Source organism: Salvelinus alpinus, chromosome 2, assembly GCF_045679555.1.
Source record: "Salvelinus alpinus chromosome 2, SLU_Salpinus.1, whole genome shotgun sequence".
NCBI lineage: Eukaryota > Metazoa > Chordata > Actinopteri > Salmoniformes > Salmonidae > Salvelinus > Salvelinus alpinus.
Window position 1 is genome coordinate 115,707,091 of NC_092087.1, and position 16,268 is coordinate 115,723,358.

Genomic DNA, 16,268 nt, shown 5'->3' on the forward strand with positions numbered 1-16,268 from the left:
GTTTATGAGATTCTAGAACACGTTGCGAGGGATGGTTTATGAGATTCTAGAACACGTTGCGAGGGATGGTTTATGAGATTCTAGAAAACATTGCGAGGGATGGTTTATGAGATTCCAGAACACGTTGCGAGGGATGGTTTATGAGATTCTAGAACACGTTGCGAGGGATGGTTTATGAGATTCTAGAACACGTTGCGAGGGATGGTTTATGAGATTCTAGAACACGTTGCGAGGGATGGTTTAAGAGATTCTAGAACACGTTGCGAGGGATGGTTTATGAGATTCTAGAACACATTGCGAGGGATGGTCAGCTCTAGGATTCCAGGCTAATGCTAACTTAACCAGCCAGCTAACTGACTAACAACGCCAATACGAAATTAAATGGGATAACTAGTTCTTTCCACAGAAGTGTGTTTAAAACATAGTTGCAAATAAACAACAAAATTGTCTGAAGAGATTGAATGTTTCAACAATGTTGGCTAACAAGCTACCGAGGCCACTAGAATATACGTCACACGAGAAACATCGCCTGAAAGACACATATCGCCATCTGCTGTCTGGAGGGAGGAAACGCAGTTGACGGGGGAAACAATGCTCTAACCACTAGGCTACCTGCCGCCATGTCTGTATGGAGTCATTTTATGCTGATGTATTCTAATTTGACTATAAACCCACCATTGGCGTGTGTTGCCAAGGAGCTCTATGTTCGGCTCGATCTCTTAGCGATTGTATTACATTAAAACCCAAAAATGTTTTTCATACAATCAAGTATTTGATTATTTATTTTTTTACAGTAATTTTTTTCCTCATCTTTATCAAGGGTGTCAATAACTGTAGGTGTTTAAAAAAATAATAATATCTGTTTATTATATCTGAACTAATCAAACAACACTTGTTGCTCTCTGTACGTGTTGATATAATATTCATATTTAATTGAGAGGAAAAAAACGTTTCCCTAAACTGCTTTATAATATTATAATTCAATGAAGGAAGAAAAAAAGTTTTCCTTCCTCAACTACGTTTCCTCCCTTCAGACAGCAAATGGCGATATGTGTCTTTCAGGCGATGTTTCTAGTGTGACGTATAATCTAGTGGACGGAACGCTTCTTCAACAACTGCAGCCACCTCGGTAGCTCGCTAGCCAACAAAGTCGGAACATTCAAGTTCTTTAGACAATTTCGTGGTTCAATTTTCTTTGCAACTATGTTTTAAACACACTTCTTTGGAAAGAACTAGTTATCCCATTTAATTTCGTATTGACGTTGTTGCTGTTAGTCAGTTAGCTGTCTGGTTAAGTTAACACTAGCCTAGTCGCTAATGGTAGCTAGCTAGCTAACATCGCCGAACATGAGTTTACTAAGATACACTGAGAATTGGAAAGGAAAGCTCATGGAAGAGGAGACAGTTACCGTTAAGAAAGAAGTAGAAGGTGAGTTTGTTACAGTGAAAGAAGAAAGGGAAGACGTTACAGTGAAAGAAGAGGAAGACGCGTTCAGAGTGAAAGAGGAGGAGGATGTTACTGTGAAGGAAAAGGAAGATGCAGTTTATGTAATGAAGGAAGAGGAGGGGGAGATGACTGTCACAGTGAAAGAAGAGGAAGACGTTATTGGAGTGAAGGAGGAAGAGGAGGGGGAGATTACTGTCACATTGGAGGAGGACGAAGAAGAAGAACAGAAGACTGGAGAACTGATTAACACCAGTAAATACAGTGAGTACTATCTTATAAAACAGGGACATTGATCTGATTAACACCAGTAAATACAGTGAGTACTATCTTATAAAACAGGGACATTGACCTGATTAACACCAGTAAATACAGTGAGTACTATCTTAATAAACAGGGACATTGATCTGATTAACACCAGTAAATACAGTGAGTACTATCTTATAAAACAGGGACATTGATCTGATTAACACCAGTAAATACAGTGAGTACTATCTTATAAAACAGGGACATTGATCTGATTAACACCAGTAAATACATTTTAACAGGAGGACTATCTCTGCAGTTAGTGAAATAATGTGTGGTTTTAAAAGGTAATTCTACACTTGAATATGTTGTTCTGTACTGTAGGAATTGTTAGACGTCCTCCTGTGATTTGTTTGTTGTTGTAACTTTTCCTGTTGAAAAGCGTTAAATAAATATAAATATAGTAAATGACACACACTAAAGGGTAAACAAATAAAAATGTTTTGAACAAAATGAGTTTTAAGCAAAACTTAAATGAGTTGGTCTGATGAGAAATTGTGATGTCATTCTTCAATTGCTTGAGGAACAAATAGAGGAACTTGTGTTATGTCACGACTTACCTGGACCACCTGTTGAGATGTGTTATGACTTACCTGGACCACCTGTTGAGATGTGTCATGACTTACCTGGACCACCTGTTGAGATGTGTCGTGTCATGACTTACCTGGACCACCTGTTGAGATGTGCCATGTCATGACTTACCTGGACCACCTGTTGAGATGTGCCATGACTTACCTGGACCACCTGTTGAGATGTGTCATGACTTACCTGGCCTGTTGAGGTGTGTCATGACTTACCTGTTAATTGAAATGCATCCCAGGTGACTACCTCATGAAGCTGGTAGAGAGAATGCCAAGAGTGTGCAATGCTGTCATCATGACAAAGTGGTGGCTATATGCATAATCTCAAATATAAAATATATTCTGATTCAAATATAAAATATATTCTGATTTGTTTAACACTTTTTTTGGTTACTACATGATTCCATATGTGTTATTTCATAGTTTTGATGTCTTCACTATTATTCTACAATGTAGAAAATAGTAAAAATAAAGAAAAACCCTTGAATGAGGAGGTGTTCTAAAACGTTTGGCCTCACAAAGGGCACCTATTGGTAGATGGGTTAAAAAAGTTTTTTTTTTTTTAAATCAGACATTGAATATCCCTTTGAGCATGGTGAAGTTATTAACTACACTTTAGATTAGGGCTGGGCGATATGGCCAAAATATTCTGTCATGGTATTTTAAAAGAAATGGACTGTATTTGACTGTATTTTATGTTTTTTAATAATAAAAGTTATACATTTGCTTTATGAGTAGTGATTTTAAGGTGGCAACATACATATATTCTAAGTGATTTCAATGGGTCTTTCTCCATTCTGATTGGTTTATACTGTTCAGTTCAACTTCAACCACCCCAAAAAAGTCAGACTTTTCATCAATTCCTGTATTTGAGATCATTTCCACACTGCCACGTAGGGCTGCACGATACGGGCAGGTCATCTGGGCCTTATTTTTAACCAAATGTTGCGATTAGACTTGCGATTTAGAGCAAAACACTTGACTTTAACTGTTGGAATCATGGGACTAGAATGTCTATTCTAATTATATAGTTAGAATATAATAGTGGGCACTTTGAATACAGTGTTGTGTTGACATGACAACGAATGAAAACGCCAAGGAGGAGTTATTGTGACAGGGTAGGAACTAATGTGTTGATAGGTGTTTCCTAGGGGGACCCTATAATCTTTCGCTACATTGAATGTTTTCCTCTTAGCTACTTCATGCAACTTAGCTAACATATTCTTGCTTTGCGTTTTACCTCTTTAATTTAGAAGACGCTGTTGCACAAACAACACGCTGATTTAGGTCTACACCATCACTGGTATTATCAGACTGTATAGCTAATTACGCTTGCTCTTACTCAGTACATTTATTAGTTAGCTAGCGATTAGCATTAGCCGCTAACAAGATTGAGGAACAACATGCTAATAAAAGACAAACTAGCTGTTTGCAGTTGCAAGAAAACAAGCTAATAGTGTAATTAAAGAACACTAGTAGATTTATATTAAGAAGAAAAGTGACAACTGCATCGTTGTCATCAACATTGCTGCATTGACCATGCAGACTGAACGCAAGTGTCTCGTTGTTGACATACGTGAAATGCGCTCCTTGAGTGACAGGGGGACGTGGCTAGGTCTGTGTGGAGAGAGAGAGATGACTCAAGTAGCGAAGTAAACTATAAAAATGGACGTTATACACTGCGTATCACATTTAACAAACCAAACATTCAAATACCGGTATAGAAGGTAAAGTTAAAAACCCAAACCGGTCCGTGCATCAATATTGATATTTCGCAAAAAATGGTATACCGCCCAGCCCTACTTTAGATTTATCAATACACCCAGTCACTACAAAGATACAGGCGTCCTACCTAACTCAGTTGCCGTAGAGGAAGGAAACTGCTCAGGGATTTCACCATGAGGCCAATGTTGACTTTAAAACAGTTAGAGTTGAATGGCTGTGATCGGAGCTAGAGTATCTACACTCAAGCTGTTTATGTCCACGTGTAGCCTTCATCTGTATGGATGTTAGTACACTTAACAAAAAATATAAACGCAACATGTAAAGTGTTGGTCCCATGTTTTAAGGAGCTGAAATAAAAGATTCCAGACATTTTTCATACGCACTAAAAGCTTTTTTTTCTCTCAAATGTTGTGCACAAATTTGTTTACATCCCTGTTAGTGAGCATTTCTCCGTGGGCCAAGATGATCAATCCACCTGACAGGTGTGGCATATCAAAAAGCTGATTAAACACCATTGTCATTACACACCTTATGCTGGGGACAATAAAAGGCCACTTATATGTACAGTTTTGTCACACAACACAGATGTCTCACGTTTTGAGGGAGTGTTCAATTGGCATGCTGACTGCAGGAATGTCCACCAGCGCTGTTTCCAGAGAATTGAATGTTAATTTCTCTACCATAAGCCGCCTCCAATGTCGTTTTAGAGAATTTGGCAGTACATCCAACCGGCCTCATAACTGCAGACCAGCCACCCGGACAGCTGATGAAACTGTGGGTTTCGGCAAAACCAAAGATTTTCTGCACAAACTGTCAGAAACCGTCTCAGGGAAGCTCATCTGCGTGCTCGTCGGGTCACGCAGATGACTGCAGTCAGGTCAAAACCTCACCAGGGTTTTGACCTGACTGCAGTTCAGTGTCACAACCGACTTCAGCCATCACCTTCGATGGCTACTGGCACACATGAGACGTGTCACGGATGAATCTCGGTTTCAACTGTACCGGGTAGATGGCAGACAGCATGTATAGCGTCGTGTGGGCGAGCGGTTTGCTAATGTCAACGTTGTGAACAGAGTGCCCCGTGGTGGTGGGGTTATTGTATGGGAAGGCATAAGCTACGAACAACGAACACAATTGCATTTTATCAATGGCAATATGAATGCAAAGAGATACCGTGAGAAGATCCTGAGGCCCATTGTCGTGCCATTCATCTGCCACCATCACCTCGTTATCTGTATGATAATGTCGCAAGGATCTGTACACAATTGAAAATGTCCCAGTTCTTCCATGGCCTGCAGACATGTCACCCATTGAGCATGTTTGGGATGCTCTGGATCGACGTGTACGACAGCGTGTTCCAGTTCCCACCAATATCCAGCAACTTCACACAGCCATTGAAGAGGAGAGGAACAACATTCCACAGGCCACAATCAACAGCCTGATCAACTCTATGCAAAGGAGATGTGTCACGCTGCATGAGGCAAATGGTGGTCACACCAGATACTGACTGGTTTTCTGATCCACGGCCCTACCTTTTTTTTAAGGTATCTGTGACCAACCGATGCATATCAGTTTTCCCAGTCATGTGAAATCTATAGATTAGGGCCCACTTAATTTATTTAAATTGACTGATTTCCTTATATGAACTGTAAGGAAAATCATTGAAATTGTAGCATGTTTGTATAAATTTTTTCTTCACCTTTATTTAACCAGGTAGGCCAGTTGAGAACAAGTTCTCATTTACAACTGCGACCTGGCCAAGATAAAGCAAAGCAGTTCGACACAAACAACAACACAGAAGTTACACATAAACAAACGTACAGTCAATAACACAATAGAGAAATCTATGTACAATAAATAGGCCCTGGAGGTGAAATAATAATTAGAATTGAGCATTAATACTGTAGTTCAGTATAGTTCTGGGATTTGCCCCCAGGAAAGATCTAACAGCGGACATGAGAGATGAGACACAACTAGACAGTTATGTATATATGTTATAGAGTCATGTTTTGAAGAACTGATGACCGGGCATTCAACTGGCAGTTGTTGATATCGTTTCCACGGAAACGTGTATTTATTTACATGAGTGATGAAACGTTGAAACTAAGTTAACAGCTACTTTTGTAGCAAGGTGTTGTAGAACTAGTGTCTTATGAAACACAGTCCAGACACTCTCTTGCCATTTTAGCATAACTGATTTGACAGAGAAATATTAGCTAGAGAGGATAGCCAGCTGCAGCTATCACCAAGCTATGCTAGCTAGCTGCTGTCAGCTAACTGATTTGACAGGGAAATATTAGCTAGAGAGGATAGCCAGCTATTAGCTATCACCAAGCTATGCTAGCTAGCTGCTGTCAGCTAACTGATTTGACAGAGAAATATTAGCTAGAGAGGATAGCCAGCTGCAGCTATCACCAAGCTATGCTAGCTAGCTGCTGTCAGCTAACTGATTTGACAGAGAAATATCAGCTAGAGAGGACAGCCAGCTGCAGCTATCACCAAGCTATGCTAGCTAGCTGCTGTCAGCTAACTGATTTGACAGAGAAATATCAGCTAGAGAGGATAGCCAGCTGCAGCTATCACCAAGCTATGCTAGCTAGCTGCTGTCAGCTAACTGATTTGACAGAGAAATATCAGCTAGAGAGGATAGCCAGCTGCAGCTATCACCAAGCTATTCTAGCTAGCTGCTGTCAGCTTGGCTAAACACAAGTCTAGCCTTTAGCCTACACATAAAACTGAATTAGAGATGGCGAGTCAGTGAGAAGGGGAGAAGTCCTCAACTTCAAAACTTTATTCTCTCCAGCAAAGTTAGCTTACCTCATTTGACTCACTACTGCCCTTGTCTGTTGTGATTTGAATGGCAAATACACCCAAGAAACATCAAATAACACCTCCAAGACAACCGTTGTTTGCCCTCAGTCACGGCCGCTAGCACTTCTTAATGAGCATTGATTAAAAACACAAGGCCCAATCAGGAAGTGCAGTCTCCCTTTTATGTTCCATTCTAGTAGCAAACCAACAGGGAAATTCGATTAGAAATTTCTATTCAATAATAAATCACCAAAATAAGTTCTATACCATGTTTTATTTTACCTACAAAATGACTTTCAGAGGTCCGAGAGGCAGATGGCAAAGTTGATACAAATCCCCTCTGTTACAAACCAACTGAAGAATGGGGTAATAATGTCTAGATGCTTTTTCCAGTGGAGATTAGTTTATGAATTGCCTGGCTTGGCTGTGGAACAGTGGAGATTCATTTATAAATTGCCTGGCTTGGCTGTGGGACAGTGGAGATTAGTTTATGAATTGCCTGGCTGGGCTGTGGGACAGTGGAGATTAGTTTATGAATTGCCTGGCTTGGCTGTGGGACAGTGGATGTATAGGGATAATTAAAATACAACTGTTAACTTCTTATGGCTGCAAACCCGGTAACGGGATCGATATGACAACAGCCAGTGAAAGTGCAGGGCTCCAAATTCAAACAACAGAAATTTAATAATTAAAATTCCTCAAACATACACGTGTCTTATACCATTTTAAAGGTAATCTTGTTGTTAATCCCACCAAAGTGTCCGATTTCAAATAGGCTTTTCGGCAAAAGCACCACAAATGGATTTATGTTAGGTCACCACCAACTCAAAGAAAAATTCAGCCATTTTTCCAGCCAAAGAGAGGAGTCACAAATGGCACAAATAGAGATCAAATTAATCACTAACCTTTGATGATCTTCATCATAGGACTTCATAATACATATGTCTTGTTCGATTAAGTTCATATTTATATCCAAAAACCTCCGTTTACATTGGCGCCATGTTCAGAAATGCCTCCAAAATATCCAGAGAAATTGCAGAGAGCCACGTCAAATAACAGAAATACTCATCATAAACTTTGATGAAAGATACATGTTTTACAAAGAATTAAAGATACACTTGTTCTTAATGCAACCGCTGTGTCAGATTTCAAAAAGCTTTACGGCAAAACACAATATTCAATCATCTGAAAACAGCGTTCAGAAATGTTCTTTTTTTTCGGTAATGTCCATAATTTATGTCCAAATAGTTTTTTTTTGTCGCGTGTTTGGTATACAAATCCAACATCAGGGAAGTGCGTTCACTAAAACCTGACAATGTCCAAAAGTTCCGTAACAGTCCGTAGAAACATGTCAAACGATGTATTGAATCAATCTTTAGAATGTTGTTAACATAAATCTTGAATAACGTTCCAACCGGAGAATTACATTGACTTCAGATGAGCGATGGAACGGAGCTCCCTCCAATATGAACACGCATGGTCAAAGAATGGTCACCTCATGGCAGTGGTGACTCATTCCTGTCTCCTTCAGCCCCCCTTCACAGTAGAGTCATCAGACAAAGTTCTACAGACTGTTGACATCTAGTGGAAGCTGTAGGAAGTGAAAACTCATCCATATCTCGCTGTGATTTCAATGGGAGCTTGGTTGAAAATCTACCAGCCTCAGTTTCCACTTCCTGTTTTTTCTCAGGTTTTTGCCTGCCATATGAGTTCTGTTATACTCACAGACATAATTCAAACAGTTTTAGAAACTTCAGAGTGTTTTCTATCCAATACTAATAATAATATGCATATATTAGCAACTATGACTGAGGAGCAGGCCGTTTACTCTGGGCACCTTTCATCCAAGCTACTCAATACTGCCTCTGCAGCCATAAGAAGTTAACAGGCATTACCCAGGGATCATCATGAATAACTAACGGCTATTAACCAATCATTATCCACGATCCAAATGTACTGTTTTATAATGAGGGATCTAGTCTAGATTAAACCTCATAGGAAGACAGTTTTATCATGAGGTTTCATTCAGGTCTCTTTTTAACCAAATACTCTTTATTTTTGGCAGGAAAGAGACCAGCCTCTCACTCTGACAGCAGGAAGAGTCCTTCAGGGGAACCAGACCCAGAGCCTCCCAAACCTGCAAGACAACACCACTGCTCCCACTGTAATATGAGTTTTAAGTGGTCATGGAAGCTGAAAGAGCATAAAAGGACACACGTAGGAGAAAAGCCCTTCCAATGCTCCCAGTGTGGAAAGAGTTTTACTTTGTTAGGGAGCCTGAACAAACATAAGAGAATACACACAGGAGAAAAGCCTTATCACTGCTCCCAGTGTGGAAATAGTTTTATGTGGTTAGGAAGCCTGAACAAACACAAGCGAATACACTCTGGAGAGAAGCCTTACCCCTGTTCCCATTGTGGAAAGAATTTTAGGTTGTTAGATACTCTGAAGGAGCACGAGAGGACACACACAGGGGAGAAACCTTACCATTGCTCCCAGTGTGGAATTAGTTTTACCCAGTTAGGGAACCTAAACAAACATAAGAAAATACACTCTGGAGAGAAACCGTACCCCTGTTCCCATTGTGGAAAGAATTTCAGGTTGTTAGATAATCTGAAAGAGCACGAGAGGACACACACGGGGGAGAAACCTTACCAATGCTCCCAGTGTGGAAAGGATTTTAGCCAGTTAGGGAACCTAAAAAAGCATGAGATAATACACTCTAGAGATAAGCCTTACCACTGCTCCCATTGTGAAAAGAGATTTACCCAGTTAGGGAGCCTGAACAAACATAAGAAAATACACTCTGGAGAGAAACCGTACCCCTGTTCCCATTGTGGAAAGTATTTTAGGTTGTTAGATAATCTGAAAGAGCACGAGAGGACACACACCGGGGAGAAACCTTACCATTGCGCCCAATGTGGAAAGGATTTTACCAAGTTAGGGAACCTAAAAGAACATGAGAGAATACACTCTGGAGAGACACCTTACCACTGCTCCCATTGTGGAAAGAGTTTTATCCAGTTAGGGAACCTGAACAAACATAAGAGAATACACTCTGCAGAGAAGCCTTACCCCTGTTCCCATTGTGGAAAGAGTTTTACCCAGTTAGGGAACTTAAACAAACATAAAATAATACACTCTGCAGAGAAGCCTTAACATTGTTCCAAGTTAGGGAACCTGAAAAAGGCATGAGAGAATACACTCTGCAGAGAAGCCTTAACATTGTTCCAAGTTAGGGAACCTAAAAAAGGCATGAGAACATAAACACACCGTTTGGAAAGAGTTTTAGTTAGGGAACCTAATTGTGGAAAGACATTTTCCCGGACAGAGAACCTGAAATCACATGAGAGAATAGACAGGCTGTGTTCTGACTTATGTTTTTGAGTGTCATTTTTTTTGACACACTAAATTGTTTTATGTCACATTAAATCATATTGTTTATATCAAATCTTCCCCCAAAAATAGGCCTACTTTAGTTTTTTCCTCTTGAGACATGATTACAATAACAATAAAGTTACATTTTAAAATGTGTATTTTATTTTGATTATGGATTTGGATTGATTTGAATAGAAATATAAACACTTCGATGTTAATGATTTGGAAAGTTGTAAAATGTAATTATTAAATGGATGAATATAAATGGTTTATAAGCAACCATTTAAAATTTTAAACCAGGTTCTCTGGCAGAAAATGCGTATCAGCTAATTACAATCAGGGATTTACTTGCAGGCTAAATTGAAGCGATTCTCATCAGATAACATGGCACACGTTAACCCTATGCTTGGCACACGTTAACCATATGTTAACCCTATGTTAACCCTATGCTTGGCACACGTTAACCTTATGTTAACCCTATGTTAACCCTATGCTTGGCACACGTTAACCTTATGTTAACCCTATGTTAACCCTATGCATGGCACACGTTAACCCTATGTTAACCCTATGTTAACCCTATGCTTGGCACACGTTAACCCTATGTTAACCCTATGCATGGCACACGTTAACCTTATGTTAACCCTATGTTAACCCTATGCTTGGCACACGTTAACCCTATGTTAACCCTATGCTTGGCACACGTTAACCATATGTTAACCCTATGTTAACCCTATGCTTGGCACACGTTAACCCTATGTTAACCCTATGTTAACCCTATGCTTGGCACACGTTAACCCTATGTTAACCCTATGCATGGCACACGTTAACCCTATGTTAACCCTATGTTAACCCTATGTTAACCCTATGCTTGGCACACGTTAACCCTATGTTAACCCTATGCTTGGCACACGTTAACCCTATGTTAACCTTATGCTTGGCACACGTTAACCCTATGTTAACCCTATGGTTGGCACACGTTAACCCTATGCTTGGCACACATTAACCCTATGTTAACCCTATGTTAACCCTATGCTTGGCACACGTGAACCTTATGTTAACCCTATGTTAAGCCTATGCTTGGCACACGTTAACCCTATGCTTGGCACACGTTAACCCTATGTTAACCCTATGCATGGCACACGTTAACCCTACGTTAACCCTATGTTAACCCTATGCTTGGCACACGTTAACCCTATGCTTGGCACACGTTAACCCTATGTTAACCCTATGCCTGTGTTGGTTGCAGGAGCAGTAAGCTGAAAGGCAGAGATCTCAGATAAAGTACAACTGTGACACAAACCACAACCCACATGTATCACATAAGAAGTATATGGCGTTTCTCACAATCGATTGTCCGTCACCGAATTTAGTTCTCTGTGACAAAGTTGATTATTTTTGTAGATTTTGTAGGGTGATAATGAGACTGCAATACTGCTATCTATAGGATGATAATGAGACTGCAATACTGCCATCTATAGGATGATAATGAGATTGCAATACTGCCATCTGTAGGATGATAATGAGACTGCAATACTGCCATCTGTAGGATGATAATGAGACTGCAATACTGCCATCTGTAGGATGATAATGAGACTGCAATACTGCCATCTATATGATGATAATGAGACTGCAATACTGTCATCTATAGGATGATAATGAGACTGCAATACTGCCATCTGTAGGGTGATAATGAGACTGCAATACTGCCATCTGTAGGGTGATAATGAGACTGCAATACTGCCACCTGTAGGGTGATAATGAGACTGCGATACTGCCACCTGTAGGGTGATAATGAGACAGCGATACTGCCATCTGTAGGATGATAATGAGACTGCGATACTGCCATCTGTAGGATGATAATGAGACTGCAATACTGCCATCTATAGGATGATAATGAGACTGCAATACTGCCATCTGTAGGATGATAATGAGACTGCAATACTGCCATCTATAGGATGATAATGAGACTGCAATACTGCCATCTATAGGAATAATGAGACTGCAATACTGCCATCCATAGGATGATAATGAGACTGCAATACTGCCATCTGTAGGATGATAATGAGACTGCAATACTGCCATCTGTAGGATGATAATGAGACTGCAATACTGCCATCTATAGGATGATAATGAGACTGCAATACTGCCATCTGTAGGGTGATAATGAGACTGCAATACTGCCATCTGTAGGATGATAATGAGACTGCAATACTGCCATCTGTAGGAAGATAATGAGACTGCAATACTGCCATCTGTAGAATGATAATGAGACTGCAATACTGCCATCTGTAGGGTGATAATGAGACTGCGATACTGCCATCTGTAGGATGATAATGAGACTGCAATACTGCCATCTGTAGGGTGATAATGAGACTGCGATACTGCCATCTGTAGGATGATAATGAGACTGCAATACTGCCATCTGTAGGGTGATAATGAGACTGCGATACTGCCATCTGTAGGATGATAATGAGACTGCAATACTGCCATCTGTAGGGTGATAATGAGACTGTAATACTGCCATCTGTAGGGTGATAAGGAGAGTTAAACCTGTAAACATACCATATTCTTTCCACAATATGGTTATTAGGCAATATCAACATTGTCGGTTCTACATTTAGGTGTCCCTGTAATATAGTCCATGAAATATAGACTATACAGTCTGGTTGTTAGGCAACAGCACTGTGTTTGTGTGCAAGGCTGAAGGAAGAGGTAGTTCCTTATTCAATTCATTCTTCAGTAAATTTAGGATTTTAATGTCCCGATCAGCATTTTGTGCCGGAGAACCTGTTTTAAATGGAAACGGTTGCTTATGTTCGCAAGCATGATCCCAGTGTGTATTTCTTAATTCTAACCTCCATGTATTTAGTACTCTGGTTTCATTTCATTAATTTGTGCACTAGGGCTCTATTCAGTCTGTAAAACTGAAGTGTTACAGGTTCCGCTATAAAAATGTAAAAGGTCATTTCGGATTGAGCCGACACGTGCACGGTTCACCTTGAACGCAGTGGCCGCTAAAGCCGGAACATTGCCTTTTAAATTTCAATCACACTGTAAAGCTGAACTTCGGCGTAGAGGATTAAATAGAGCCCTTAGTCTTCACGCTAAAGGTGTATGAACATGTGATGACATTGTTCTGATAACGATGATAAGTTGTTGACAAAAAAAAACACATTTCCTCGGTACTTCATGAATGTTCCCATCGGTATTATTAAAACATTTACTTGCAACTTCATCAGTGTCCCATCAGTGTTATTAAATAATTTCCTTGCTACTTCATGAATGTTCCATCAGTATTATTAAAACATTTCCTTGCTACTTCATCAGTGTCCCATCAGTGTTATTAAATAATTTCCTTGCTACTTCATGAATGTTCCATCAGTATTATTAAAACATTTCCTTGCTACTTCATCAGTGTCCCATCAGTGTTATTAAAACATTTCCTTGCTACTTCATGAATGTTCCATCAGTATTATTAAAACATGTCCTTGCTACTTCATGAATGTCCCATCAGTGTTATTAAAACATTTCCTTGCTACTTCATGAATGTTCCATCAGTATTATTAAAACATTTCCTTGCTACTTCATGAATGTTCCATCAGTATTATTAAAACATTTCCTTGCTACTTCATGAATGTCCCATCAGTATTATTAAAACATTTACTAGCTACTTCATGAATGTTCCCATCAGTATTATTCCGCCAAGTCGGAAAAAACACAGATGCTTATTGTAAAAATAATTTTATTAATGCAACATTTTGTATCTGAATAAAGATTTAATTAATATTTTTGAACTATGTTAGCCACTAGTGGACATTCATTATCTACATCTATGTACTTATAGAAATGCGTTATTCTGAATGGAGGGCTGGATGGTGTCAGTCAGAACGTATCAGTCAGAACGTCAGGGCAGGTCTGAATGGATGGCTGGAAGGTAGATAACACAACGTGTCAGTCAGAACGTTCCTGATATGGAGATGGAGCGGGCTGGTGTTCCTGATATGGAGAAGGAGCAGGCTGGTGTTCTGATATGGAGAAGGAGCAGGCTGGTGTTCCTGATATGGAGAAGGAGGAGGCTGGTGTTCCTGATATGGAGAAGGAGCAGGCTGGTGTTCCTGATATGGAGAAGGAGCAGGCTGGTGTTCCTGATATGGAGAAGGAGCAGGCTGGTGTTCCTGATATGGAGAAGGAGTGGGCTGGTATTCCTGATATGGAGAAGGAGCAGGCTGGTATTCCTGATATGGAGAAGGAGCAGGCTGGTGTTCCTGATATGGAGAAGGAGCAGGCTGGTGTTCCTGATATGGAGAAGGAGCAGGCTGGTGTTCCTGATATGGAGAAGGAGCAGGCTGGTGTTCCTGATATGGAGAAGGAGCAGGCTGGTGTTCCTGATATGGAGAAGGAGCAGGCTGGTGTTCCTGATATGGAGAAGGAGCAGGCTGGTGTTCCTGATATGGAGAAGGAGCAGGCTGGTGTTCTGGATGTGGAGAAGGAGCAGGCTGGTGTTCCTGATATGGAGAAGGAGCAGGCTGGTGTTCCTGATATGGAGATGGAGCAGGCTGGTGTTCCTGATATGGAGCAGGAGCAGGCTGGTGTTCCTGATATGGAGAAGGAGCAGGCTGGTGTTCCTGATATGGAGAAGGAGCAGGCTGGTGTTCCTGATATGGAGAAGGAGCAGGCTGGTGTTCCTGATATAGAGAAGGAGCAGGCTGGTGTTTTTGATATGGAGAAGGAGCAGGCTGGTGTTTTTGATATGGAGAAGGAGCAGGCTGGTGTTCCTGATATAGAGAAGGAGCAGGCTGGTGTTTTTGATATGGAGAAGGAGCAGGCTGGTGTTCCTGATATGGAGAAGGAGCAGGCTAGTGTTCCTGATATGGAGAAGGAGCAGGCTGGTGTTCCTGATATGGAGAAGGAGCAGGCTGGTGTTCCTGATATGGAGAAGGAGCAGGCTGGTGTTCCTGATATGGAGATGGAGCAGGCTGGTGTTCCTGATATGGAGCAGGAGCAGGCTGGTGTTCCTGATATGGAGAAGGAGCAGGCTGGTGTTCCTGATATGGAGATGGAGCAGGCTGGTGTTCCTGATATGGAGCAGGAGCAGGCTGGTGTTCCTGATATGGAGAAGGAGCAGGCTGGTGTTCCTGATATGGAGAAGGAGCAGGCTGGTGTTCCTGATATGGAGAAGGAGCAGGCTGGTGTTCCTGATATAGAGAAGGAGCAGGCTGGTGTTTTTGATATGGAGAAGGAGCAGGCTGGTGTTTTTGATATGGAGAAGGAGCAGGCTGGTGTTCCTGATATAGAGAAGGAGCAGGCTGGTGTTTTTGATATGGAGAAGGAGCAGGCTGGTGTTCCTGATATGGAGAAGGAGCAGGCTAGTGTTCCTGATATGGAGAAGGAGCAGGCTGGTGTTCCTGATATGGAGAAGGAGCAGGCTGGTGTTCCTGATATGGAGAAGGAGCAGGCTGGTGTTCCTGATATGGAGAAGGAGCAGGCTGGTGTTCCTGATATGGAGAAGGAGCAGGCTGGTGTTCCTGATATGGAGAAGGAGCAGGCTGGTGTTCCTGATATGGAGAAGGAGCAGGCTGGTGTTCCTGATATGGAGAAGGAGCAGGCTGGTGTTCCTGATATGGAGAAGGAGGAGGCTGGTGTTCCTGATATGGAGACCACTCTCAAATTCATAGACAGAGCTATAGAGGTAAGGACTGACCATCCATGATATATCAACATTCGAATCCTGTTTCTATGATCTGTTTCCACTACCATGTAGCCAGTTCGCTTTGGATAAAAGGCGTCTGCTGAATGTCATATATTATTAAAAGTCTACTTTGACTCTGACAACTAGCTGTCCAGTGTAGTTATCATTCATTTCCACTAGATGGCAGCCAAAGCTAGTTGAAGTCACTAGTCTAGCGACAGGGACACTGGATTAGTGCGCGGTGAAAGTAGTTTTATCTTCAAAGCCAAGTTTATCTGGTTACGCTTGAACCTGTTGTTATAGTGGACAAGCCAACTAATACTTTTTTTTTTTT

The 16,268-nt window shown here is 41.0% G+C and overlaps 2 protein-coding genes across 2 annotated transcripts; both read left to right on the forward strand.

The window, feature by feature from the left end:
- Window positions 1-917: 917 nt before the first annotated feature.
- LOC139548600 (zinc finger protein 678-like) lies at window positions 918-13,744 on the forward strand. Its single transcript, XM_071358389.1, has 2 exons — window positions 918-1,708; window positions 8,933-13,744. Exons 1-2 carry the CDS (start codon window positions 1,348-1,350, stop codon window positions 10,024-10,026), a joined length of 1,455 nt encoding a protein of 484 aa, XP_071214490.1. The 5' UTR covers window positions 918-1,347; the 3' UTR covers window positions 10,027-13,744.
- A 531-nt stretch (window positions 13,745-14,275) lies between these two features.
- LOC139542250 (uncharacterized abhydrolase domain-containing protein DDB_G0269086-like) lies at window positions 14,276-15,955 on the forward strand. The gene has a single exon (XM_071347458.1). The coding sequence runs from the start codon at window positions 14,276-14,278 to the stop codon at window positions 15,953-15,955; it is 1,680 nt and encodes a 559-aa protein (XP_071203559.1).
- Window positions 15,956-16,268: the final 313 nt, after the last annotated feature.